This window comes from Leucoraja erinacea, chromosome 8, assembly GCF_028641065.1.
Source record: "Leucoraja erinacea ecotype New England chromosome 8, Leri_hhj_1, whole genome shotgun sequence".
Lineage (NCBI taxonomy): Eukaryota > Metazoa > Chordata > Chondrichthyes > Rajiformes > Rajidae > Leucoraja > Leucoraja erinaceus.
Window position 1 is genome coordinate 70224364 of NC_073384.1, and position 25975 is coordinate 70250338.

The following is a 25975-nucleotide window of genomic DNA, read 5'->3' on the forward strand; positions in this document are numbered from 1 at the left end:
AAAGATCAAACTTCAAACTGGTAAGTTCTCGTTTAATCTTACTATTATAGATTATATAAATAGATTATGAAAGAAAACTGGCAGGGAACATAAAAACTGACTGCAAAAGTTTTTATATATATATGTGAAGAGAAGGAGATTAGTAAAAACAAAAGTAGGTCCCTTGCAGTCAGAAACAGGTGAATTGATCATGGGGAACAAGGACATGGCGGACCAATTGAATAACTACTTTGGTTCCGTCTTCACCAAGGAAGACATAAATAATCTGCCGGAAATGGCAGGGAACCGCGGGTCAAATGAGATGGAGGAACTGAGTGAAATCCAGGTTAGCCGGGAAGTGGTGTTAGGTAAATTGAATGGATTAAAGGCCAATAAATCCCCAGGGCCAGATAGGCTGCATCCCAGAGTACTTAAGGAAGTAGCTCCAGAAATAGTGGATGCATTAGTGATAATTTTTCAAAACTCTAGATTCTGGAGTAGTTCCTGAGGATTGGATGGTAGCTAATGTAATTTAAAAAGGGCGGGAGAGAGAAAATGGGGAATTACAGACCAGTTAGTCTAACATCGGTAGTGGGGAAACTGCTAGAGTCAGTTATTAAAGATGGGATAGCAGCACATTTGGAAAGTGGTGAAATCATTGGACAAAGTCAGCGTGGATTTACGAAAGGTAAATCATGTCTGAAGAATCTTATAGAATTTTTCGAGGATGTAACTAGTAGAGTGGATAGGGGAGAACCAGTGGATGTGTTATATCTGGACTTTCAGAAGGCTTTCGACAAGGTTCCACATAAGAGTTTGTATACAAACTTAAAGCACATGGTATTGGGGGTTCAGTATTGATGTGGATAGAGAACTGGCTGACAAACAGGAAGCAAAGAGTAGGAGTAAACGGGTCCTTTTCAGAATGGCAGGCAGTGACTAGTGGGGTACCGCAAGGCTCAGTGCTGGGACCCCAGCTATTTACAATATATATTAATGATTTGGACGAGGGAATTGAATGCAACATCTCCAAGTTTGCGGATGACACGAAGCTGGGGGGCAGTGTTAGCTGTGAGGAGGATGCTAGGAGGCTGCAAAGTGACTTGGATAGGTTGGGTGAGTGGGCAAATGCATGGCAGATGCAGTATAATGTGGATAAATGTGAGGTTATCCACTTTGGTGGCAAAAACAGGAAAGCTGACTATTATCTAAATGGTGGCCGATTAGGAAAAGGGGAGATGCAACGAGACCTGGGTGTCATGGTACACCAGTCATTGAAAGTAGGAATGCAGGTGCAGCAGGCAGTGAAGAAAGCAAATGGTATGTTGGCATTCAAAGCAAAAGGATTTGAGTATAGGAGCAGGGTTACAGTTTTACAGGGTCTTGGTGAGACCACACCTGGAGTATTGTGTACAGTTTTAGGTCTCCAAATCTGAGGAAGGACATTATTGCCATATATGGAGTGCATAGAAGGTTCACCAGACTGATTCCTGGGATGTCAGGACTTTCTTATGAAGAAAGACTGGATAGACTCGGATTGTACTCGCTAGAATTTAGGAGATTGAGGGGGGATCTTATAGAAACTTACAAAATTCTTAAGGGATTGGACAGGCTAGATGCAGGAAGATTGTTTCCGATGTTGGGGAAGTCCAGGACAAGGGGTCACAGCTTAAGGATAGAGGGGAAATCCTTTAGAACCGAGATGAGAAAAACATTTTTCATGCAGACAGTGGTGAATCTCTGGAACTCTCTGCCACAGAAGGTAGTTGAGGCCAGTTCATTGGCTATATTTAAGAGGGAGTTAGATGTGGCCCTTGTGGCTAAAGGGATCAGGGGGTATGGAGAGAAGGCAGGTACGGTATACTCAGTTGGATAATCAGCCATGATCATATTGAAAGGCGGTGCAGGCTCGAAGGGCCGAATGGCCTACTCCTGCACCTATGTTCTATGTTTCTATGATCATATTGAATGACGGTACTGGCTGGAAGGGCCGAATGGCCTACTCCTGCACCTATGTTCTATGTTTCTATGATCATATTGAATGACGGTACTGGCTGGAAGGGCCAAATGGCCTACTCCTGCACCTATTTTTATGTGTTTCTATGTCTTCTCTTCCTGGCTGTACTCAACAGTGATTGCTGCCTCATTGTATTTGAGTACTGCCTGTGCTCTTGCTCCATGACCACCGTCTTCTACAAATACCTATAATTTCCATCTGTACATTGACACTTTAATTGCATCTGCGATTGTAAATGTCACCATGCCTGCTGTGCATCTGTAAAATGCAAACCCAGAAGTCAAAATGTATTTGCTTATATTTATTTGTGTTCATAAGATCACAGATTCTGACCCACACCAATATGCTCACTAATTTCATCCCCATTTAAAATACTTAATTTTATTATCCACCCAATGAATCTTTAAGTCTGAGTCCTGTTATTGTTGGTATACACCGATGCTGGATTGGATGTTTTACTGTGTAAGCTTTGTACTATGTATTTTATTGTTCATGATGTGACAACTAATATCCCCTGGTGTAAAAGTAAATTACAAAAGTTATTGCTGGTGTTCCTTCCATGTGTTGGTGTCAGCGATATGTTTCACATTGAAAGCTCTGTGCTGAAGCCTGTTGTTTTTGCTAATGTGAATGTGAAAGGACTGGAAATGGGTCTATTTGTGTCACTGTATCAAAACGCCCTTGAAAGGAGAGCGAGGACGGAGGAGGGCGAAGGCTGGAATATAAAGCTGAGCTGCTTGCTTTCTATTGAATCCAGGAACCTCTTTTCATTTGGAAGGACAATAACAGCATTCCAGGCAACAGGAGAGATCGGTATGGTGTCTTGCCTCTCCGTTCTCCTTCAAACTGCTTACTGCTTTGATAAGTGAAAACCAAGCCTTGATTTACTGGAATGCTGGTGAGTGAACACAGGAGCATTCCTAATGGACTGCTGTGGAATTGCTGACCACCATATTGGAACTGGTAAGTATCTAACAGTGATTAGTATTTAGGCAGCTCTGTACTAGCCAGCAAGATTGTGGTGGTAGAGGGAGCTGTCGTTAAATGAACAGCAACTCTGACAGATATTCTGAGTACATTCAGAGTAAATGGTGGATGATATTTAGTGGCTGAAACATGCAGCAATGTTATTGCTTGGCTTGGCAAGCAAACAGTTTTCCAGATAGTTGCTTTAATCGTCCTCTGCTAAATGCGTTTAAAACGCACCGAGAATCCAGCATCCCCCACCCTCTATCCCAGTCGTAATGAGCTGTGAGCCTGCCAGCAGTTTGCTGCTGATGCTGATGTAACACACTCGGTGCTGAAGCGTTGTATCGGTGACTGTGAAGCTGAAAACATGTCCCGAGAGAGAAGAAAGGATCAGTGATTCCTCCTTCATTCATCCCATGCTGGCTGGGCTGAATGAAAAGTCTGTGTGTGTGTCTGTCATTCAGCATTCATCAGGATCACTGTTGTCGTCATACAGGGCTAAGGTCACCTGCTTCGTTCATTTCAGGAGAGATTAGATTCTTTCAGATTTCTGTCTGGGATTGAGGGAGAGATGGTATAGTCCACTTTAAGATGTACGGTAAGGCTTGAATTAATCATCTTATCAGAATTCAACCTCAGTATTAAAATAACAATGGACTGTTGTATGCCACTTTAATGCATTAAATTAATTTTAGTCTGCTGGTTTCTGACTGAAATGTTGTCCTCAATTTGTAAAGCTATCCGTTAAGTGGATACTGCACATCAAGTGTTGTAAAATGTGTTTGTGAAATAGCTGCAGTCATTTGTGCCCGACGAATTACATCATCTGTGTGTGGTGGCATTGCAATGATATTGCTCTAACTTAATGCTGCAGAGATGCAGATGCACCATAAACTCGGCATGTAAGTGAGCAAAGCCACGCTGACCTTATCCAGCCCCACTCATGTGCCTCAGATAGCTCTGAAAGAGGAAGGAAAAGTCCACCAGATCGCTGTCTCTGACTGTGGCCCATGCTCGTCAAACTGAAACAGTGTGTGTAGGTGGAGATTTGCTGAGGGCTGCATTCTCAATCATGCTGCCCAACAAGCACAGGCTTTGAGCTCAGTTCAGTGAGACATTCCGCTCAGTTCTATCACTGCAAACAAGAATCGGCACATCTCAGGAAGGTAAAAGAGCGTGAAACATACAGTTACAAACGATCGTTCCAAGTACTGCTTACACTAGTGCACGTGCCAAAGGCAGTCTCAAGGTTATTGTTTTCCTAGAGGTGCACAGTTTCTCCTCTCTGCTACTCGTGTAGCCTGAAGATTCATCTCTCAGAAACACAGGATAAATAAGCAGTGCTGTTAATGCGGGGTTTACAACAAATCCTCTCTGCACTTGGAACACTTTCTAACTTTTGTAGTCTGGTTGGTTTGAGCAGTTTTGGATCATAATATATTGTCCGTTCCACTCTGCGTAGGTTTTCCAGATCAGATAAACCAAAGGCTAGACACAGAGTATAACTCCCACTGAATTATTCCACAGTTTATTTCTGCCTCCAGATTCTAGCATAGTAGCATCTGAAGGTTTTTGTATCTCTAAAGCTCCCTTCAGACTGTCCTGCTGCATATTACCTGGAGAAAAATAGCACACCTTAGACACAGAGCAAGGCTCAAGTCATACATTCCCAGGGCAGTGACAAAAACAAAATGTGGGTGAAATACAGTTAACAATAGCTGTACAAGAAGTTAAAAGAGACATTTAAAATGGAGTTAGTCTCTGAAACAGAATTTATAAATTTATACTTATGAGGATTTGGAAAGGGGGCGAAAAAAGTTCACCAGGTTGTTGTCTGGATTAGAGATTGTTGGCTATAAGAGGACAAACGTGGATTGTTTTCACCAGAGGCCGAGGGAGGACATGAAAGAATTTTTCGAGATAAGATTTACTACCATTTGGAAGAGAATTAGGGATAGCCAGCATGGCTTTGTACGTGGCAGGTCGAGTCTCACTGACTTGATTGAGTTTTTTGAGGAGGTGACAGAAGAGATTAATGAAGGTAGGGTGATTATGTTGTATACGTGAATTTTAGTAAGGATTTTGATAAGGCTGATACAGGAGATTAAGATGTACGGGATTCACGATTACTTCACAAGTTCACGCCATAGGAGTAGAATTAGGCCATTCGGCCCATTGATTCTACACCGCTATTCAATCATGGCTGATCTCTGCCACCTAATCCTATTTTCCTGCCTTCTCCCCATAACCGACACCTGTTCTAATCAAGAACTTGTCAATCTCTGCCTTAAGAATATCTACTGACTTGGCCTCCACAGCCCTCTGTGGCAATGAGTCCCACAGATTAACTACCCTATGATTAAAAAAAATTCTCCTCATCTCCTTTTTAAAAGAGCGCCCTTTAGTTCTGAGACTATGACCTCTGATCCTAGACTCTCCCACCAGTGGAAACATCCTTTCTATATCCACTCTATCTATGCTTTTCATTATCCTGTAAATTTCAATGAGGCCCCCCCTCAACCTAAACTCCAGCGAGTACAGGCCCAAAGCTGTCAAATGCTCATTATATTCTAACCCACTCATTCCTGGAATCATTCTTGTAAACCTCCTCTGGACCCCCTCCAGAGCCAGCACATCCTTCCTCAGATATGGGACCCAAATTTGCTCACGGTACCTCAAATGTGGCTTGACCAGTGTCTTATAGTGCCTTGGCATTATATCTTCCACATCATCGTCCACAATGTAATCAACTGGATTTCATCATCATCACCAGGCCCAAAGGTATCAGTCTCATTGATTTTGGCAAGTTCTGGAAGTTCACCATATGCATTGAATTTGCCTTCCTTACTACCGATTTGACTTGCAATTTAACTTTTTGGGAGTCCAAGTCCCTTTGCACCTCTGATTCCTGGATTCTCCCTCCATTTAGAAAATAATCTACACCTTTATTCTTATCACCAAAATGCATGACTCCACACTTTGCAATTCTTTACTGATTTGTCCAATAAAATGTGGACCGTTATCTGAACTAAGTCAAATGGGGATACCGAATCTCGGGACAATTTCTCTCATTAACACTTCGACAACAGTAGCCGCTTTGTTATCAAGGGTTGGGTAAGCTGCGATCCACCGGCTGAATACATTGACTATGACAAGTACGTATTTATACCCCTGGCAACTTTCCAATTCAATATAGTCCATCTGCAATGTCTCAAACGGACCCATAGGCAATGGTGATTTTTCCTCTTCACATCCTATTCCTTTCCCCAGATTGTATTTCTGGCAGACCATGCAATTACTGCTTACTTTCTGAGCTAAAGGTGACTCAAAGGCAGCTGCTTCTACAATTTCTGCTTACTGATTAACAATTGCATACCCAGACAATCTCTCACCCCACCGTCCAAAAAATGCACTCCCGTCCACATATAACGTGATGTCAGAGTCCTCTATAGGTGCATCCCTCAAGTCCTCTCTGACAGATGTTTCCTCCTCTATGACAAAAAGACAGTCATGTCTCGCTTCAGATTGCTCTTCTGGGGGTGAAATAAGAAAAGAGTAAGGGTTAATCAATGTTCAATGTTTTAATTGCAGTTTTGGGTTGTTCAAAAGATAGATCTCAAATTTATTTAACGGGCCATTGTTAAGTGCTGGGTTTGAAGCTGCCCCAACAATGCCGATACTGAATGTGAACTGTACACTACAATCTCCTGCTGGAGTGTCAAATTAGCAGCTGATTGTAAACTATTATATATTGCAATTAAAATTTGAGTACAAAGTGACTGTCCCCTGGTGACCGGATCTAATTTAGAGGAGTAATAAGCAACTGGTCTATGTCTATCCCTATGTTTTTAAGTCAGAACTGAAGTTGCACATTCAGATAAAATGGTACAGTAGAGCTACAAAAGGACCATGCCAAACCTTTGCCTCATTTGTTTGGCTTCTTTTGGAATTGGAAATTCGCAGATGGGTTCAAGTCTGCTTTTCTTGAGACTCCTTTTAGTATCTGAAATTATAATCCCTAAAAATGTTACTTTCTCTTGGGCCATCAGTACATTTGACGGGGAGACTACATATCCTAAATCAGCTAGATGATTTAATAGTTGAGCAGTATCTTGCCGATTACTAGATTCGTTTTTACTGGCCACTAATAAATCATCAACATACTGCACCAATGTTAAATTCATTTTGAATTTTAAAGTACTCAATTGGTCTTGTAGACACCTGGAAAATGGCGAGTTGATAAATCCTTGAGGCAATCTGGTCCAGGTATATTGTTGGCTTCTGTATGTGAAAGCAAACAAATATTGGTTTTCGTGGCGAGGCAGAGAGAAGAATGCATGTTGCAAGTCGACTATTGAAAAGATTTTTGTTTCAGCCGGTATTTGGGCTAGGATATGGGCAAGGCATGCAGCGGTTCTACAACACAGTTGATTTCTCTCACATCTTGTACAAGTCAATATTGGCCCTCCTTTCCCGGCTTTGGAACGGGAAGAATGGGGGTGTTACAGATCGATTGGCACTTTACCAGTTTTCTTTGTTCGAGCAAACCCCAAATTAATTTGTCAATGCTGCTGATGGCCTGTAATTTTAGTGGATATTGTTGTATTGAAGGAAGTGTTACCCCTTTCTGGAGAGCTACTTGGATGGGATTGATGTTCGCGCATCCGACCTGAGCTGTGTCCTCCGCCCACACTTGAGGGTCCACGTAATTGTACACCTCACTCCCCAGTGGATGTCGTAAGCGGGTAACCACTGTCATTGGGGCCTGATAATATTCAACAACATATTGATTAGACAAATTTTGATTTTAGTAATTATTCGGGTCTGCCATGGTGATTGTCATTCTTACCATCGTTCTTCGGCCTTTAGCTCTCGCCGGGTAGTTCACCTTTCGGGTAATGTGAGGAGCCACTTCTTCAGTTCTTTTCCATAACTGTGCTGGTATTTTGATATATTCGGCAGCTCCCTCATTTACTTCAACTAGTGCCAACACTTCCACCTCCCAATCCTGCTCCTCATATGGTTTAAAGAAGGCTTCCAGCTCGCTATCCTTCCTACTCCTGCCATAAGCCAGTGTAATGTGAGATGGGGGTTCTTCATCCAGATCTAAGGACCTGAGGAAATCTGTGGAAAGACATTCTTGCCATAGAGGGAGTACAGAGACGGTTCACCAGTCTGATTCCTGAGATGTCAGGACTTTCATATGAAGAAAGACTGGATAGACTTGGTTTGTACTCGCGTGAAGTTAGAAGATTGAGGGGGGATCTTATAGAAACTTACAAAATTCTTAAGGGGTTGGACAGGCTAGATGCAGGAAGATTGTTCCCGATGTTGGGGAAGTCCAGAACAAGGGGTCACAGTTTAAGGATAAGGGGGAAATCTTTTAGGACCGAGATGAGGAAAACATTTTTCACACAGAGAGTGGTGAATCTCTGGAATTCTCTGCCACAGAAGGTAGTTGAGGCCAGTTCATTGGCTATATTTAAGATGCAGCCCTTGTGGCTAAATGGATCAGGGGGTATGGAGAGAAGGCAGGTACAGGATACTGAGTTGGATGATCAGCCATGATCATATTGAATGGCGGTGCAATAGCCTACTCCTGCACCTATTTTCTATGTTTCTATGACCACCATTGAGGGGTCACTATGGAGTAACACTGCCGTAATGGAGCCCAGGGGGTCACTACTATGCCTCTGTCGCCACATTCTATTTTTAATTGGAAAGCACAGAGCAAATCTATAGCCATCAAGTTGCAAACTAATCTGGTGGTTATCACAAATCTGTGTCTGATTGCTTTTCCTCCATATACTACTTCTACTGGCTCAGAGATGGGATACTGGCAGACTTGGCCTTGAAACCCAGACAGGTTCTGAACTTCTTTTGATTCTGGGAGATTATAAATTGATTGAAGGGATGACATGGATATGCCTGTGTCTACTGAGAAGGTGCAGGTTTTTCCTTCTACCTGTAGAGGCAATATACAGTGGCTTACAAAAGTATTAATACCCCTTGAACTTTTCCACATTTTGTCACATTACAATCACAAACGTAAATGTATTTTATTGGGATTTTATGTGATAGACCAACACAAAGTGGCGCATAATTGTGAAGTGGAAGGAAAATGATACATGGTTTTCAAATTTTTTTACAAATAAAAAACTGAAAAGTGTGGTGTGCAAAAGTATTCAGCCCCCTTTACTCTGATACCCCTAAATAAAATCCAGTGTAACCAATTGCCTTCAGAAGTCACCTAATTAGTAAATAGAGTCCACTTGTGTGTAATCTAATTTCAGTATAAATACAGCTGTTCTGTGAAGGCCTCAGAGGTTTGTTGGAGAACATTAGTGAACAAACAGCATCACAAAGCCCAAGGAACACACCAGACAGGTCAGGGACAAAGTTGTGGAGAAGTTTAAAGCAGGGTTAGGTTATAAAAAAATATCCCAAGCTTTGAACATCTCACGGAGCACTGTTCAATCCATCATCCGATAATGGAAAGAGTATGGCACAACTGCAAACCTACCAAGACATGGCCGTCCACCTAAACTGACAGGCCGGGCAAGGAGAGCATTGATCAGAGAAGCAGCCAAGAGGCCCATGGTAACTCTGGAGGAGCTGCAGAGATCCACAGGTCAGGTGGGAGAATCTGTCCACAGGACAACTATTAGTCGTGCACTGCACAAATCAGGCCTTTATGGAAGAGTGGCAAGAAGAAAGCCATTGTTGAAAAAAAGCCATAAGAAGTCCCGTTTGCAGTTTGCCACAAGCCATGTGGGGGACACAACAAACATGTGGAGGAAAGTGCTCTGGTCAGATGAGACCAAAATTGAAGTTTTTGGCCTAAATGCAAAACGCTATGTGTGGCGGAAAACTAACACTGCACATCACCCTGAACACACCAACCCCACTGTGAAACATGGTGGTGGCAGCATCATGCTGTGGGGATGCTTTTCTTCAGCAGGGACTGGGAAGCTGGTCAGAGTTGATGGGAAGATGGATGGAGCCAAATACAGGGCAATCTTGGAAGAAAACCTGTTAGAGTCTGCAAAAGACTTGAGACTGGGGCGGAGGTTCACCTTCCAACAGGACAACGACCCTAAACATACAGCCAGAGCTACAATGGAATGGTTTAGATTAAAGCATATTCATGTGTTAGAATGGCCCAGTCAATGTCCAGACCTAAATCCAATTGAGAATCTCTGGCAAGACTTGAAAATTGCTGTTCACAGACGCTCTCCATCCAATCTGACTGAGCTTGAGCTATTTTGCAAGGAAGAATGGGCAAAAATTTAAGTCTCTAGATGTGCAAAGCTGGTAGAGACATACCCTAAAAGACTTGCAGCTGTAATTGCAGCGAAAGGTGGTTCTACAAAGTATTGACTCAGGGGGGCTGAATACTTTTGCACGCCACACTTTTCAGTTTTTTATTTGTAAAAAAATGTGAAAACCATTTATCATTTTCCTTCCACTTCACAATTATGCACCACTTTGTGTCGGTCTATCACATAAAATCCCAATAAAATACATTTACGTTTGTGGTTGTAACATGACAAAATATGGAAAAGTTCAAGGGGTATGAAAACTTTTGCAAGCCACTGTAGGTTCTTCGTCAGACTTGCATCCAGTCACCATTTGGTTTTCTGATCATAGGCGTGTGAATGGATTATTCTGGGAAAAGGAGACTTGCCTCCTTGATTCTTGATTTTCCTGCCAGTTCCCTCTGTGCTCTTTAGGATCCCGTTGGTCTCTCTATTCTCTTTGGTCTTGGAAATTTCTTCTTTTCTCTATTTGGCCACTCTCTACTCCTGTGATCTATCCCTCCACAAGTATAACGCTGGCCCACTCCTGATGTCCGGTATCTCCTTAAACCTGGTCTCTGGTGGACTGGTCCCAGGGCAGGTACTTCTCTGTGATATCGGTCTAGATATTCCGGGACTCTAATTTCCCCCAATCCGTAATTTGCTGGTACTCTGGGGATCCATGGTTCACGGTCAGATTTTGGTACTTCTTCTCTGATTACATATTCAGTCTTTTGTTTTACTGCAGGCAGGCTCTCCTGCTTCTTTACATCCCTCCATTGATACCTTACAGCCCAGCTATTTGGCTGGCACTATTTTCTGTCCAGTCCATGTTATTAGTTTTAATGGATTCCGCTACATTGTTGGGAAGGCAGTTCAATAAGATGGCACAATATTGTGGGGAATTTACTCCATTTCGATAATTTAAATCACCTGATTGATCCATATATAATTCAGAGAATCGTTCTAAAAATTCATCTGCTCCCTCTCCCTTTTTTGGTCTTACATCTACGATTCTGGCCAAGTCAATCGGCATTTGAAGGGTGCTTGCAAGGGCCGTTAAAACAGCCTCTTCCCTTGCACTATTGTCCGCTATTATATTCGCTAGAGCTTCGTGTGACGGATGTCGTAGATTGTTAGGAACCTGGTGTGTTCGCTTGGGGTAATTATTTGCTGGATCACTGCCCGTAGATCTCGGGAGTCTGCGTAGTAAACGCACATTGTTGTTCTTAGGTGATCGACAAAGGATGATTTTCTACGATCAGGTATTTGACAATATGGCCATCATCTCATTGGGCTTCCATGGGAAATAGACTCTTATTGTACGGGGATTATTTGCACTCACTGCATTGGCTGGATCAAAAGAAGTATTAAGCATTTCCCTCACAGAACTGCCTATGGGTTGTCTGTTTAGTTTTTGTACTTTCTGCCATATCAAGATCTATCTCGGCTTCTTCAATTGTTGTCTCATCCCCAGATGTATCTTCCCCCTCGCTAAGGGGTTCACTTGCTAAATGACTCCTTTTCTTCTCTCGCCACTCGTTCAACTCGTCTAGGTTTAAGCTCGCAAGAATTACCCTGGTTTCTATACCCTTCTTCTACCTCCTTTGTCAATAACTACTTGAGTTTTCTTTCTAGTTTGGCTTCTTGTACTGTGAACTCTCGGACGACCTACTATTAATGGGGCAGTCGGGGTTAAGGAATCCTGTGCCACAGAATCTGATTGTCTATTCCGTTCGCAAGCTACACAATGCGTATCTAAAGTACGGGGATCGCAAGAGGAATAAGGTGGTGGTCGTGGATCCCTACTTCTAACACTTCCCCAATCTTCCAAATACTCATCGTCATCGTCCCCCTCCAAACTAATGCCAACCATCAGGTCCTCAAGCTCGAGATTTACTGGTGCCCGTTTCCCTTTCGAAGACATTCTTCTCCCCTTATATTTAATACTTTCAGGCTCCTCTCTCAAGGTGTTTGGAGGTCGGTACTCTTCAGTATAAATCCAATTCCATCCCCCGCTTCAGAGTTGCTTCCTTCCAACTTGCCATTCTTTCAGCGTTTCTATTTGCCTTCCGTTCCTCGTAATAATTTTTCTACAATCCAATTAATTCCCTTGCCTCTTCACTATCGATGCATTGCCATATAATTTGCTCATTGTACTTCAATCCCTTTAATGTACTAACGCCACCCTCGGGCCATTATTCGCTCCCTAATTCCTTATGTGATACCCCGGAAATATTTCTCAATCGTTCAGCTCTCTGTGGAAACTCGCTGCATATTACTTGTAACTGACTTTCAGAATCGGCAGTCATATCTTTATCCACGTAATTCCCCATTCTTTTGGACAATGGAAGCAAGTCCTAAGCCACTCACGCCTTCTTAACAATTCACCCCTTATCTTAATTTCCGAGACTACCAAGGTCGCTCCTGAAGAATAGCCAATGGCTCCGACGCGCCAGCAGACTCACACCTCTTTCACACAATCGCACAATCAATCTTACCAATCTACTTATTCAAATCTTTCCCCTTTCCCACAAATCCACACACTTCCAACTCTACAATTCTAACAATCCTCAATCACCCAAAAATTAAGGTGCCCCAGGGAACAATCAAACACGTTCCCACAGCCCGTTTCCTATACCCAGAGCATCGTCAATCTAAACACATGCAAATAAGATCTGGACACGCAAGCAAAATCGTATACAGAAAATAAGTTATACCACTTATTATTATCATCACAAACCACCACATTCCTAGATAAACCACAAACATTTGTTTAATATCGCAATTTCGCCAACTGTACAGTTCCAGAAATAAATCACAGCATATTTTAAACCCTCCTCGTGGTGTGCTCGGTCAACGGAACAATCCTTCCCCTGAAACAACGATCGGAAGGATACGAACTCCTGGCCAAATAATCACAAGTCGGACTCCGATTATAACAACAATCCCGATCAAACTATATTTTTACGCTGAGAGAATGGAGTGGCTGGGCTTGTACACTCTGGAGTTTAGAAGGATGAGAGGGCATCTCATTGAAACATAAAAGATTGTTAAGGGTTTGGACACGCTAGAGGCAGGAAACATGTTCACGATGTTGGGAGAGTCCAGAACCAGGGGCCACAATTTAAGAATAAGGAGTAAGCCATTTAGAACGGACACAAGGAAACACTTTTTCTCACAAAGAGTGGTGAGTCTGTGGAAATCTCTGAGGGCAGTGGAGGCATGTTCTCTGGATGCTTTCAAGAGAGAGCTAGATAGGGCTCTTAAAAATAGCAGTCAGGGAATATGGGGAGAAGGCAGGTACTGATTGGGGATGATCAACCATGATCACATTGAATGGCGGTGCTGGCTCGAAGGGCCGAATGGCCTACTCCTCCACCTATTGTCTATTATACAGCCGATTTAAATTATTACCATAACAGGGTATCGAACACTCAAAATCTAAATCACAGGCAATACACAATATACCCGATACACAATGCAACAGCAGCAGTCTTTAATATATAGTTTCGGAAGCAATTTACAATATTTCAATCCCACGTCGCCCTGCTATCAACCAGTGAACCTCTCCCTCCGATACAGAAGACTTTCCCCATCCTAGGGTACTCTTCGCTGAGGGGTACTAGTTCTCTATTAGCTACTCTTTACCTTCAGGTACATTTTCCTCACGCTAAATGCTTCTTAGACTTAGGGGTACCTTTTCCCGTCAGGTTACTCTTTACTAAAAATGACTCTCCCTCTCTCAGTTACATTTTGCCATCAGGTACTAATCAACAATCGATCAGAGGGGTTACGAATTCCTGGTTGATCAGCCGCGATTCGGAATCGATCTTAAACACTCTACACACACTTTGAAGTTTTTATAGAGGCAGATTAATCTTACAATATATGTGCACACTTTAAATTGTCCAGTGCCTCAATATGAGATTCTGAATTTAGAGAATTTGACTCGAAAAATTTCAATTCGCTATGACTAATTAGCTTTTAGGTGCGTAACTCGACTTACGCAAATTCTAATTCAAATTTAGATTGGATATGGAAGTCTCGGATGGATTAGATTATTCTCAACCAATCTATATTCTAACCACTGAGAGCCTTTAGGAGGGTCAAGTCAAGTTTTATTCTTCACTTGCACATAAGTGCAGCGAAATGCATTTTCCAGCAGCGGTACAATAAAAAAAAGAACACACAATACACAATAAAAAATTAACACAAATGTCCACCACAGCATTCATCACTGTGGTGGAAAGCACAAAGTTTGGTCAGTCCTCCTCCATTTTCCCCCATGGTCGGGACCACAAAACTCTGCAGTCGTCGCTGCGGGCGTCCAGATGAGCAGACAAGATAAGCCCTGAATCGGTGCTTCCCCAGCGGAGACTGCGGCTTCAAGATGGTGTAGGCTGCAGGCCGGTGGTCGAAGATCTAAAGTCCCCACCGCGCCGCAGCCAGAAGCACCGCAGACCGCAGGGCCGGCGATCGGAGCTCCTCTTCAGGGATCCCTGGTGAGGGATCCCGCTCCGGATGATAAGTCCCCACCGCGCCCGCGGTGGAAGTAAGCCGCGGACCGATGGTCGGAGCTCTACTCCTCTGGGGTCCCCAACGAGGAATCCCAGGCTCCGGACGCCACGCCAGCTGGAGCTCCGCTGACAGTGGCTTCAGGCTGCCGCGAGCCAGCAAACGGATCCAGGAACCCCCAATGTAAATACGCTCTTCTAAGCTTCCCCCCAGTCTAATTCAGTCAATAAAGCACTGGAACAACTAATCTTTATTTTTAGATTGAACAGCAAATTCCTCTATACGATACCTAAACCACCGCGGGTTCGATCCTTGTATCTGCCTGGCCAAGCCCTTTAGCCTTGTGCAAGCAGAAACACTCCAAAAGGTCATGCAGTCCCAAAAGGTGGCGCTCTTCCAGACGATCGACAAAGGATCTCTTGGGGGCTGCCTTTTATGGGTCCCTGAACCTTGAGTGGCCGAACTACATAGGGGTGGTCTCTTTACAAAGCAATCAAACATATTAATTACAACAATGCATTATTGACAGTTAGCCGAACCAAGAATAGAATCCCCCATATGTTGTTTCAGGAGAAGCTTCTGGAAGAAGCTAACTTAACTTGAATAATGCAACATTTACCCTGGAATTCAAAACAACCCTGCCAGGGCTTATCACTTTGGCCAATCAACAAACAGCAGGGTAACTGTCTGGCAACATTATTTATAATATATACAATGCTTTTGCAGTAATCCAATCATATAAATGCATTTAAGCTTGTTTGCAGAGTTTCTATACATTTTATCAATTAGGGGAATCCTTCACCATCCTGCATGTCATTCTGAGGCTCAGACTAATCGGCGCCATCCAAAGCCTGTAATTTTCCACTGACAAAGGTTAAGCAATTCTGACAAATGCAGGGATCCTCCATTTTATGGTGTCTTTAATTTGGTCAATATTAACAAAAGCTTCTTTAGGTATGTGAAGAGAAAAAATGAAGCGGTACAAAAAATGTATTAAGATATATGTGTTGTGTAGGATTGTAATTTACCGTACTTCTAATAAAAATAAAATTAAAAAAAAAAAAAAAAAAAAAAAGGTATGTGAAGAGGAAAAAATTAATTAGTTAAGACCAAAGTTGGACCCTTGAAGACTGAAAAAGGTGAATTTATTATGGGGAACAAGGAAATGGCAGATGAGTTCAACAGGTACTTTGGACCCGGCTTCACTAAGGAGGACACAAACAATCTTCCTGATGTACTAGTGGCCAGAGGATCTGGGGTGATGGAGCAACTGAAGAAAATCCACATTAGGCAGGAAATGGTGTTGGGTAGACTGCTGGAACTGAAGGCTGATAAATCCCCAGAGCCTGATGGTCTGCATCCCAGGGTACTTAAGGAAGTGGCTCTAGAAATTGTGGACGGATTGGTGATAATTTTCCAATCATCTATAGATTCAGGATCAGTTCCTGTGGATTGAAGGGTAGCTAATGTTATCCGACTTTTTAAGAAAGGTAGGAGAGAGAAAACAGGGAATTATAGACCAGTTAGCCTGACATCGATGGTGGGGAAGATGCTGGAGTCAATTATAAAAGATGAAATAGCGGCACATTTGGATAGCAGTAACAGGATCAGTCTGAGTCACCATGGATTTACAAAGGGGAAATCATGTTTGACTAATTTTCTGGAATTTATTGAGGATGCAACTAGGAAAATGGACAAGGGAGAGCCAGTGGATGTAGTGTACCTGGACTTTCAAAAAGCATTTGATAATTTCCACATAGGAGGTTAGTGGGCAAAATTAGGGCACATGGTATTGGGGGTAGAGTGCTGACATGGATAGAAAATTGGTTGGCAGACAGGAAACAAAGAGTAGGGACTAACGGGTCCCTTTCAGAATGGCAGTCAGTGACTAGTGGAGTACCGCAAGGCTCGGTGCTGGGACCGCAGCTATTTACAATATACAGGTGCACAACCTTTTATCCGAAAGCCTTGGGACCAGACACTTTTCGTAATTCAGAATTTTTCGGCTTTCGGAATGGAAGATTTTTAGCGTAGATTTTAACGGCTGGCGCAGTGGTAGAGTGCTCGGCTCATATCCGCAAGGTCGCGAGTTTGCGCCTCGATCCTGGCAGTTACTCGATCGCGAGTTTGAGTCTACAATGTAGTTTTTTCTTGCAGAATAGGAGAGAATAGGGAGGGTTAGGCTGGGATCATTCTCTGCGAGATAATCTTAGTGCGGGAGACAAGTGTAGGAGAGGTGTACTGACTGTGTGGGCAGAACCTTGGAAGTGATTGCCCACCATTCTCAAAAGCTGCTGTGTCTCCCTGTCCCTCCAACTACAGAGGAATCCGCTCCCCGATGGGCCGCTACGGCGACAAGTGGCAGTTCGCCCACAGCCCGAGCTGCGCCCCCTCATCCGCAACCCGGGTTCCTCTGGAGTTGGAGCGGGGCTGGGCTAGAGTTGCTGCTGGCTGTGAGTCTCTGGGATCTCCGTGCTTGCAGTGGGCCTGGGGGTCGGTGTCCCGATGAGGGGGCGCAGCTCGGGCTGTGGGCGAACTGCCACTTGTCGCTGTAGCGGCGCATCGGGGAGCGGCTTCTGGTGGTCCTGACGTCTCTCAGCTCCTGTCCAGGGGGACGGCCGGAGACGTCAGGACCAACAGGAACCCGCTCCCCGATGCGCCGCTACAGCGACAAGTGGCACTTCGCCCGCAGCCCGAGCTGCGCCCCCTCATCCGCAACCCGGGTTCCTTTGGAGTTGGAGCAGGGCTGGGCTAGAGTTGCTGCTGGCTGTGAGTCTATGGGATCTCCGTGCTTGCAGTCGGTGTCCCGTTGGTCCTGACGTCTCCGGCCACCCCCCTGGACTGGAGCTGAGACTGGGAACTGTACCGCCCTTGCCCCCTCCCTCTGCAACTGCAAACAACTCCACAGTTCCCAGTCTCAGCTCCTGTACAGGGGGTGGCCGGAGACGTCACAGCCCGAGCTGCGCCCCCTCATCCGCAACCCCAAGACCAAGACGCACCTTGCACACCATCAGCTTCGGTCCCTACGGGGAGCGTGTTCCTCTGGAATTGGAACGGGACTGGGCTGCTGCTGGCTGTGGGTCTCTGGGATCTCCGTGCTTGCAGTGGGCCTGGGGGCCGGTGTCCCGTTGGTCCTGACGTCTCCGCTGACTGGCACTAGCTCCGACGTGAAGACAGTGCAAAGCCCCCGCGCCGGTGCAATGCGCGGGGAGCTGGAGAGGGGAGGGAAGGGGTCACACGTATGGCCGGGAAGCAGAGGGGTGTAGGTGGGGTGAAACTGAAGGGAGCGACAATTTGCTGCTGCCTGCCCGCTGAGTTTAAAAGTTCTCATGCAAGACTCACGATACACTGTGTATCGTGAGTCTACCGTGGGAACTTTGTAACTCAGCGGGCAGGCAGCAGCAGATTGTCAATTATTAACCCTCCCGCGCAATATACCCTCACCTTCTCTTTTATGAATGGGGATTTAGTTCCCCTTTCTTCGAAGACCGACCGGAGGTTCCGCTGTCACCTCTGCGGGCCGCCCTCGGTGAACGTTTTCAAGGACCTTTCTTCAAGGACTGAAAAAATGTCGCTATTCGGAGGTTTTCGTTATTTGGAACTTCGGATAAAAGGTTGTGCACCTGTACATCAATGATTTAGATAATGAGATTTAAAGTAACATGAGCAAATTTGCAGATGACACAAAGCTGGGTAGCAGTGTGAACTGTGAGGAAGATGCTATGAGAATGCAGGGTGACTTGGACAGGTTGGGTGAGCGGGCAGATGTATGGCAGATGCGGTTTAATGTGGAGAAATGTGAGGTTATCCACTTTGGTAGCAAAAACAGGAAGGCAGATTATTATCTAAATGGTGTCAAGTTGGGAAAAAGGGAAGTACAATGTGATCTTGGGGTCCTTGTCATCAGTCAATGAAAGTAAGCATGCAGGTACAGCAGGCAGTGAAGAAAACGAATGGCATGTTGGCCTTCATAACAAGAGGAGTTGAGTATAGGAGCAAAGAGGTCCTTCTGCAGTTGTATAGGGCCCTAGTGAGACCACACCTGGAGTGTGGTGCTCAGTTTTGGTCCCCTAATTTGAGGAAGGACTTTATTGCAATTGAGGGAGTGCAGCGTAGGTTTACGAGGTTAATTCCTGGGATAGCGGGACTGTCATATGCTGATAGAATGGAGCAGCTGGGCTTGTACACTCTGGAGTTTAGATGAGAGGGAATCTGATTGAAACATATAAAATTATTATGGGTTTGGACACGCGAGAGGCAGGAAACATGTTCCCGATGTTGGGGGAGTCCAGAACCAGGGGCCACTGTTTAAGAATAAGGGGTAAGCCATTTAGAACAGAGATGAGGAAACACTTTTTCACACAGAGATTTGTGAGTCTGTGGAATTCTCTGCCTCAGAGGGCAGTGGGAGGCCGGTTCTCTGGATACTTTCAAGAGAGAGCTAGATAGGACTCTTAAAGATAGTGGAGTCAGGGAATATGGGGAGAAGGCAGAAACAGAGTACTGATTGGGGATGATCAGCCAAAATCACATTGAATGGTGGTGCTGGCTCGGAAGGCCGAATGGCCAACTCCTGCACCTATTGTCTATTATAGGGCCTGCCCTTGTTAGACTTCCCAAAATGCAGTGTCTCACATTTCTCCATATTAAATTATTTCAACCATTCCTCAGCCCACCTGCCCAACCGATCCTGCTACATTTTTGACAGCCATCTTCACTATCTACATCATCCCCCACTTTTGTGTCCTTTGAATGAATGAATACGTTTATTGGCCAAGTATTCACATAAGGAAACGTGCTAATCATGCCTTGTACATTCTCAATCAAATTATTGATGACAAACAGCAATGAGCCCAGTACCAAACCCTGAGGCACACCACTAGTCACGGGCCGCCAGTCCGAAAAGCCACCTTCCACCACCACCCTCTGCTTCCTTCCATGGAGTCAATTTTCCGTTAATTCAGGTATTTGTCCTTGAATCCCACTGGATCTAATTTCCAGAGCAGCCTACCATGTGGAACCTTGTCGAATGAGTGACTGAAATCCATATATACGTCTAGAACTCTGTCCTCAGCAACCTTTTGGTCACATCTTCAAATAAAATCAATCCAATTTGTGAGACGATCTCCCACGTACAAAACCATGCTGACTATTCCTGAGATGCCCTTGTCCATCTAAATTTTATTTAAAAAGGACAGAAACTGCTGGAGTAATTCTACAGGTCAGTGAAGCATTTCAAATATGGTTAGGTGATGTTTCGGGTCTCAACCTGAGATGTCACCTGACAATATTCTCCAGAGATGTTACCTGACCTGCTGAGTTACTCCAGTACTTTGTGTCCAATTGTGTATTAACCAGCATTTGCAGTTCTTTGTTTCAACAAAAGATTGGTAAAGAAAGCACATGGTATGCTTGCTTCCATCAGTCAGGGTATTGAGTATAAAAGTCGGGAATCGTGTTGCAACTTTGTATAACTTTGGGAACACCACATTTGGAGGCTTGTGGAAAACTCTGGTCATCCCATTACAGGAATAATGTGGAGGCTTTGGAGAAGATGCAAAAGAAGTTATCAGGACACTGCCTGGATTACAAACTATTAGCTACAAGGAAAAACTTGGATTATTTCCTCTGGAGCTTTGGAGGCTGAGGGATGACCTGTCCGAAATATATAAACGTTTGAGAGGAGTAGATGGGATAGAGAGTCGGAACCTTTTTCCCAGAGTAAAAACATCAAACATCAGGGGGCAGCGCGGTGGCGCAATGGTAGAGTTGCTGCGTTACAGCGCTTGCAGCGCCAGAGACCCGGGTTCGATCCCGACTACTGGTGCTGTCTGTACAGAGGTTGTACGTTCTCCCCGTGACCTGCATGGGTTTTCTCCGAGATCTTTGGTTTCCACCCACATTCCAAAGACGTACAGGTTTGGAGTTTAATTGGCTTGATATATGTGTAAAATTGTCCCTAGTGTGTGTGTAGGTTGGTGTTGAATTGCAGGGATTGCTGGTCAATGCGGACTCGGTGGGCAGAAGAGCGTTTCCGCCCTCTATCTCGACACTAAAAAATCTAAACTAAACCAGATGCTATAGCTTTAAGGTCGGAGGAGAAAAGTTAAAAAGAGCTGTGAGGGGCAAGATTTCTACACAGAGAGTGATGGATGCCTGGAATGCGTTGTCAGAAGTGATGGTGGAGGTTGATACAGTGTTTGGCCAGGCACATGGGTAAGCAGGGTATGAAGGGAAATGGTGCAAGTGTGGGCAGAAGGGGGTAGTTTAATTCGCCATTATGCCCTTTGATATTGGGTACCAAAGGGTCTGTTTCTGTGCTGCACTATTCTAATTTCCTTGTTCATGATGTAATCCAGCTTCTATGGTGCCCACTGGTCCTGCAAGAACTCTGTTGAGCCAGAAAATACTTTATTCTCAGGAGGTTGGCTCAGGCAGACACTAGAGACCTGGGCCTGCAAATGGCCACCTTGGCCAGGCCCAGGAGCTGACAGATGAGGAAGTATGGAAGGTAGACACAAAATGCTGGAGTAATTCAGCGGGACAGGCAGCATCTCTGAAGAGAAGAAATGGGTGATGTTTCGGGTCGAGACCCTTCTTCACATAGATGTCAGAGGAGTGGGCGGGACAGAGATAGAATGTAAGACTGGTGGGAGAACTGGGAAAGGGAGCGGATGGAGAGAGAGGGTTAACAAGGGCTATTTGAAGTTGGAGTAAGTCAATGTTCATACCGCTAGGGTGTAAGCTACCCAAGCGAAATATGAGGTGCTGTTCCTTCAATTTACATGGGGCCTCATTCTTACAATGGAGGAGGCCCAGGGCAGAAAGGTCAGATTGGGAATGGGAGGGGGAGTTAAAGTGCTGAGCCACCAGGAGACCAGGTAGGTTAAGGCAGACTAAGCGGAGGTGTTCAGAGAAACGATCGCCGAGCCTGCGCTTGGTCTCACTGATGTACAGGAGTTGACACCTGGAACAGCGGATACAGTTGGAGGGTGCTGGGTGCTTTGCATAATGTTGAAGGCAGCCTTTCCAAACATACAGAGGGGCTGCAGTCTCAAGCATTCCAATATATTTATATACTGTATAGTTTAGTGCAATTCAGGCTAAATGCAAGCGAGTTGGATTAGCTCAGATAGACATCTTGGTTGTTATTGATGAGTTGGGGTGAAGGGCCTAACGCCTTGACTATGACAGCGTGATTTTTTGCAATGTCATTTAGGGATTAATGGGAGCTCTCTATGTTTTCGTAGGATTTTGGTCATGCACCATGTTTTCCCACAGGAAGTTGCATGGTGCATGAGTAAGTGGGTCAATGACACGTCTGTGCTTCTTGCAGGTGTTTGCGGTTGCTGTGGAGCTCTGCGGCCAAGATACAAGAGGCTAGTGGACAATATCTTCCCTGAGGACTCTGAGGTAAACAGCCATCCATTAATTAAAGCATTGTTTCATTAAATTGAGTAGGCAGTGATGCTTTTGCTTTGGACCTGTATTTTCCTGTGGTAATCAATTAAATATTGCAGCGTAAAGATATATCAGGTAGTAAGTAGGTAAGACAGTCCATTTGTAGGAGATGGTTTGAATATTGCAAATTATGCCAGTATCCTGCAACAGTGTTCCAATGTGGAAAGTGGCCCTAACCCTCAGTGAAATGTCTACAAACACATTCTTCTCTGCCTGTTCCTCCATCTGTACGTGCATTTCACTTCCCCCTCTCTATCTTTGAATATAGATTTCACTTCCCTCCCTCTACTCCTATGCTACCTCATCCCCCCTTCTTGTCTCTTTCCCCTTCTCTCTTCCCACTATTTCCCTCTCAATTCTACTATCTCTCCCTCCCTCTCCTCAATCCCTGTGTTGGTTTCTCTTCCTCACTTTCTCCTCTCTCCCTCCTTCTCCTTTCTACTCCCTCCAACTCCCTTACTCTCTTGCTCGCTCTCGTCCTCTCTCATCCTTGTACTCTTGTCCACCCTCTCTTCCTCTATCTCCTATTCCCCCTTGCTCTCCCACATCTTTCTCCCTGACACTATCTCCCTCCCCTATTCACCGCTTGCTCTCTCTGCCTCCCACTTCCCCCCCCCCCCTCCTCTCCCACTCTCTGCCTCCTCCTTCATTTTCTCCCTCTCTCTCCCACTCTCCCACTCTCTCTCTCCCTCTCTCCCTCTCTCCCTCTCCCTCTCCCCCTCTCCCCCTCTCTGTCTGTCCCTCTGTCTGTCTATCTCTCTCTGTCTCTGTCTCTGCCTCTCTCTGTCTCTCTCTGTCTCTGTCTCTGTCTCTGTCTCTATCTCTCTCTCTCTCTGTCTTTGTCTCTGTCTCTGTCTCTGTCTCTGTCTCTGTCTCTGTCTCTGTCTCTCTCTCTCTGTCTCTGTCTCTGCCTCTGTCTCTCTCTCTGTCTCTGCCTCTGCCTCTGTCTGCCTCTGCCTCTGCCTCTGTCTCTGCCTCTGTTTCTGTCTCTCTCTCTGTCTCTGTCTCTGTCTCTGTCTCTGTCTCTCTCTCTCTCTCTCTCTGTTTCTCTCTCTCTCTCTCTGTCTCTGTCTCTGTCTCTGTCTCTGTCTCTGTCTTTCTCTTGCATGGATTCTCCCTTGTTTGGGCGATCCTGTCATTTAAAACGGAGGTAGATGGAAATTCTGCCCAATGGGTGTTGAGTCTTAGGAATTCTTTGCCCTGGCCTGTGGTGGAACTTGTATTATTGAAGGTATTGAAAGTGGAAATGGATAAATATTTGATAGATCCACGGATAGAGGGGTGTGGAGAAATGGCACAGAGGAGTTGAGGGCAACGTAGATCAGCCACGATCACATTGATTGGGGTGAAGGCTTGAGGACCTGATGTCCTACTTCTGCTCCTATCAATAGAGTAGATAGCCAAAGTCTTTTTCCAATGAATGAGAGTCTGAAACTACAAGACATACTAGGTTTATGGTGAGTTGGGAGAAACTTAAAAGAGATTTGAGTGGCAGGTTCCACACATGGTGCAGTGGATAAATGAGATGAGCTGCCAGAGGAAGCAACACATACAGATACCATTGCAGCATTTAAGGAATTTGGACAAATACTTTGATAGGAAAGTTGTAGAGGAAAAATGTGATTAGTGTGACGGTGGCACAGCGGTAGAGTTTCTGCCTTACAGCGAATGCAATGCCTGAGAACCGGGTTCAATCCTGACTACAGGTGCTGTCTGTACGGATTTTGTACGTTCTCCCCGTGACCTGCATGGGTTTTCTCAGAGATCTTCGGTTTCCTCCCACACTCCAAAGACATACAGGTTTGTAGGTTAATTGACTTGGTAAAAATGTAAATTGTCCCTAGTGGGTGTAGGATAGTGTTGATCCAGGATAGCGGGGATCGCTGGTCGGCGCGGACCTGGTGGGCCAAAGGGCCTGTTTCCGCGCTGTATCTCTAAACTAAACTAAACTAAACACATAGTGGTCAGTGTAGACGAGTTGGGCTCAATGGCCGGTTTCTGTGCTGTACAACCGTATGACTCTATGACTCTCTTACTTTCAAGTAGTTCACATTGTTGGCCACATTGCAAGCCCAGTATACTACATAGTTTAGTATGTACAATGAAATGGCTGGATCTTAGGGGATTATGGCTTTTCTCTCCTTCCTGGCTGCTCACTCCTGTCCACGCTCCACAAGTGGAGCTGACATTTATAATTACCGTGCAATGAACAGGAATAGTGGGAATGCCATTTGGATTTTCAAGGTGCATTTCCGGAGTACGTTCCTTCTTCACTAGAGGGAGTTGGATACCCTTACTCTACTGCAGGCTTGACATTTGTCAACAGGAAGGCTTGGCCTGTACGTAATGGTTCTTCAAGAGGAGTTAGAATAAGAGGAGAAAGGATAAAGAGAGTGAGGACAGAATGGAAGAGATTGTGGAGCATAAGGAGAGGATGATAGCAGAGGTGGGACGATGGAGAAGGGACAGACACAATGATTGGTGAAGGAGGAGACTGCGGCTCCTTGGTCCTCTCAGGAGGTGCGGTCAAAGGCCTTGGCACGTGATGTGTGCGGATAATCAACCGCTGTCACACCACCTGCCTTTGGGATGTCACCTCAACGTCACCAATTCTCAGCTGCCGCCTCCGGGCACAGCCATAACCAAAGCTAACTTTTCCCAACTATTGTCCACAGGATGGGCTAGTGAAAGCCAACATGGAGAAGCTGACCTTCTACGCCCTGTCTGCACCAGAAAAGCTGGACCGAATTGGTGCATATCTTGCAGAGAGACTGAGCAGAGATGTGGCCAGGCACCGATATGGGTAAGGACATGGGAAATAGGGCAAACAAAGGCCATTCAATCCATCGGGCCTGCTCTGCCACTTGGTAAGATCATGGTTGCTCTTGCACTTCTGCCCCACTTCCCTGCATTAACACGATTCCCTATCTTGAATATACTCAGGGAAGGACTCACAGGTTGATTCTGGGTATCTGGGTCCCTCTGGGTAATAGATTCTGCCACCTGGGGCATGGGTTTCCCCACAGCACGGAGGGCAAGATATGGGAGGGCATGCCGTGTGTGGAGGGATGCATACTGGTTGCTGCATTGAATGTTGTGAATGCTTGATTGTCCGGCAGGTATGTGTGTATTGCAATGGAGGCTCTAGACCAGCTCCTGATGGCCTGTCACTGCCAAAGTATCAACTTGTTTGTGGAGAGTTTTCTCAAGATGGTGGCCAAGCTTCTCGAGTCTGACAAAGCAGCATTGCAGATCCTGGGAACAAATTCGGTAAGTCTGCCTCCCAATTCTCAGACTATAAATTACTGAGTGGATTAGTGCCACTGAGGTGGAAGGTTCTGTTACTGACAGATTTTGTCAATTTGGATAACCTTAAGGTGTTATGGGAAGCTAGGCAAGAATTGTTACAAATGTGGGTGGTTTTGCAGATAGTGAAGATGGTTGTGAAAAATTGCAGCAGGATCGTGATCGATCGGCCAGGTGGGCTGAGGAATGGGTGATGGAATTAAATACAGAGAAATGTGAGGTGTTGCATTTTGGGAAGTCTAACATGGGCAGGACCTACACAGTGAATGGTAGGCCTCTGGGGAGTGTTGTAGAGCAGAGGGATCTAGGAGTACAGGTGCGTGGTTCCTTGCAGGCGGAGTCACAGGTAGATAGGGGGGTCAAAAAAGCTTTTGGCACAGAGTATTGAATATAGAAGTTGGTACATCATGTTGCAGTTGTATAAGAC

At 45.0% G+C, this 25975-nt stretch overlaps 1 protein-coding gene across 5 annotated transcripts in view; it reads left to right on the forward strand.

Annotated features, from left to right (window-relative positions):
• LOC129699831 (protein EFR3 homolog B-like) overlaps positions 1 to 25975 on the forward strand; it is a 104651-nt gene that overhangs the window by 32343 nt on the left and 46333 nt on the right. For 3 of the 5 annotated variants that reach the window (XM_055639953.1, XM_055639955.1, XM_055639954.1), the window contains 4 exons: positions 2754 to 2959; positions 22118 to 22194; positions 24918 to 25045; positions 25362 to 25512. In XM_055639953.1, coding sequence (XP_055495928.1) covers positions 2920 to 2959; positions 22118 to 22194; positions 24918 to 25045; positions 25362 to 25512 — 396 coding nt within the window. In that variant the 5' untranslated portion in view covers positions 2754 to 2919. Of the gene's footprint in view, positions 1 to 2753; positions 2960 to 3051; positions 3564 to 22117; positions 22195 to 24917; positions 25046 to 25361; positions 25513 to 25975 lie in introns of those variants that run through there. The other 2 variants (XM_055639957.1, XM_055639956.1) reach the window with 2 other exon arrangements.